Source organism: Nothoprocta perdicaria, unplaced genomic scaffold (genome assembly GCF_003342845.1).
Source record: "Nothoprocta perdicaria isolate Ctin4 unplaced genomic scaffold, notPer1 scaffold_937, whole genome shotgun sequence".
In the NCBI taxonomy this organism is placed as follows: Eukaryota; Metazoa; Chordata; class Aves; order Tinamiformes; family Tinamidae; genus Nothoprocta; species Nothoprocta perdicaria.
The window spans coordinates 2,761-5,401 of record NW_020456240.1 but is presented as its reverse complement, the minus strand read 5'-3'; the positions used below and the strand labels follow the sequence as shown (position 1 = coordinate 5,401).

The window sequence follows — 2,641 nt, the reverse complement described above, 5'->3', positions numbered from 1 at the left end:
GCAGGGGCCAGTACCACTGTGTGAGCGTGTCCCTTGGGTGTCCTGTCACCCATGGGTGTTGCTGTCACCCATGGGTGTCCCCGTGTCCCCGCAGTGTGGACCGCAGGGGCCAGTACCACTGTGTGAGCGTGTCCCTTGGGTGTCGCTGTCACCCATGGGTGTCCCTGTGTCCCCGCAGTGTGGACCGCAGGGGCCAGTACCACTACCTGGTCAAGTGGCGGGACCTGCCCTACGACCAGGCCACGTGGGAGGAGGACGAGATGCCCATCCCCGACTACGAGCTGCACAAGCTGGCCTACTGGAGACACCGGTGGGGACCGGGGGGACACCGGGGACACTAGGGGGACACGGGGGACACCGGCGACACTGGGGGGACACGGGGGACAGGGGGAACGGGGACATAGGCGGGACAGGGACACTGGAGACACCAGGGGGGACACGGGGACACCGAGAGGACAGGGGGGACACGGGGGACACTGGGGGGACAGGGGGAACAGTGGGACACTGGGGGGACAGGGACACTGGAGACACCGGAGGGGGCACCGGGGACACGGAGGATACCAGAGGGACAGGGGACGCAGGGACACTGTCCCTGTCCCCTGGCAGGAACACCAAGGGGGACAGGGGAGACACCAGGGGGACAAGGGGAACTGGGGGGGACAGGGGGAACACTGGGGGGGGGACAGAGGACAGGAGGAACAGGGGGACACCGAGGGGACATTAGGGGGGACATGGGGGACAGGAGGAACAGGGGGACACTGGGGGCACAGGGACACTGGAGACACCAGGAGGGACACAGGGACACTCGGGGGGGACACTGGGGGACAGGGGGACATCAGAGGGGCCACCAGGGCAGGGACGCAGGGACGGGGGACACGAGATACTGAGGGACACAGGGACAAGGGGACACAGGGATGGGAGACACCAATGGGGACGTGGGGCCATGAGGGGATATAGTGGGGGACACTGGAGACACTGGTGGGGACATGGGGGGACACAGGGATGGGTGACACTGGGGTGGCCACAGGGCCCTGGGAGGACCAGGGCACTGAGGGGACCCCAGGGGACATGGCGGAAGGGCGGGGCCCGGCAGGGCGCAGCCTGATGTCCCCCATGTCCCCCCATGTCCCCCGTGTCCCCCCCATGTCCCCCTGGGTTCCTCCTGTCCCCTGTGTCCCTCGTGTCCCCCGTGTTGCCTCTGTCCCTCGTGTCCCCCGTGTTGCCTCTGTCCCCCGTGTCCCGCTGTGTCCCGATGTCCCTGTGTCCCCTGTGTTCTCCATGTCCCCTCCCTGTCCCCCGTGTCCCCATGCCCCCCCGCCCCCCAGGGAGGTGTTCATGGGTGAGGACCCCGCGCAGCCCCGGCGCTACAAGAAGAAGAAGAAGGAGACGCCGGGAGAGGGACCCCCGGAGTCACCCACCAACGACGTGAGTGCGCCCGGACGCCGGGGCCCTCGCGCTGGCGCCGCCCCGGACGCCGGGGCCCTCGCGCGGCCGGTGCTGCCGGACACCAGGGCTCTCGTGCGGCTGATGCTCCCGGACGCCGGGGCCCTTGTGCGGTTGACGCTCCCGGCTGTTGGGGCCCTGGCGTGTGGGCCCCCCCCAGCCGTGGGTGACTCTGCTGTCGCGTGGGTGCCCCCGTCGTGTGGTTGATGCTGTCGTGTGGGTGACGCCGGCTGTGGGTGCCCCTGGCGCATGGGTGACCCTGGTGTGTGGTTGACCCTGTCGTGTGGGTGACCCGGCACGTGAGTGACCTGTCCGCGGGTGACGCCGCCTGTACCTGCAGCCGATGGTGAAGTACGAGGCGCAGCCGCGGTTCATCACGGTGCCCTGTCCATGGGTGTCCCCACTGCGTGGGTGTCCCGTCCGTGTGTACCCCTGTTGGGTGGATGCCCTGTCTGTGGGTACCCCTGGCCGTGGGTGACGCTGCCTGTACCCGCAGCTGATGGTGACGTATGAGGCGCAGCTGCGGTTCATCACGGTGCCCTGTCACGCGAGTGTCCCCGTTGCACGGGTGTCCCCGTTGCACGGGTGACATTGGCCGCAGGTGACGCTGCCTGTACCCGCAGTCCCCGGTGAAGTGCGAGGCGCAGGCGCGGTTCATCATGGTACCCTGTCCGTGGGTACCCTGTCCATGGGTGTTCCTGTCTGTGGGTACCCTTGTTGTGCGGGTATCCTGGCACACGGGTGAAACTGGCTGTACCCACAGCCGATAATGAAGTATGAGGCACAGGCGCGGTTCATCACGGTGCCCTGTCCATGGGTGCCCTGTCCACGGGTGTTCTTGTCCGTGGGTGTTCTTGTCCGTGGGTGTTCCTGTCCGTGGGTGTTCCTGTCCGTGGGTGTCCCCGTTGTGCGGGTACCCTGGCACACGGGTGACGCCGGCTGTACCCACAGCCGACGGTGAAGTACGAGGCGCAGCCGCAGTTCATCACGATGCCCTGTCCACGGGTGTTCTTGTCCGTGGGTGTTCCTGTCCGTGGGTGCCCTGTCCGTGGGTGTTCCTGTCCGTGGGTGTCCCCGTTGTGCGGGTACCCTGGCACACGGGTGACACCGGCTGTACTCCTCACAGCCGACGATGAAGTACAAGGCGCAGCCGCGGTTCATCACGGTGCCCTGTCCATGGGTGCCCTGTCCATGGGTG

General features: G+C 67.6%; 1 protein-coding gene across 1 annotated transcript in view; it reads left to right on the top strand.

Moving 5' to 3' along the window:
- Window positions 1–2,476, top strand: part of LOC112958980 (chromodomain-helicase-DNA-binding protein 3-like) — a gene marked incomplete at both ends in the record, with an annotated part of 7,339 nt that extends 4,863 nt beyond the window's left edge. Inside the window, 3 exons of the mRNA XM_026052929.1 lie at window positions 179–310; window positions 1,326–1,425; window positions 2,395–2,476. Coding sequence (XP_025908714.1) covers window positions 179–310; window positions 1,326–1,425; window positions 2,395–2,476 — 314 coding nt within the window. The remainder of the gene's footprint in view (window positions 1–178; window positions 311–1,325; window positions 1,426–2,394) is intronic.
- Between the last annotated feature and the right edge of the window lie 165 nt (window positions 2,477–2,641).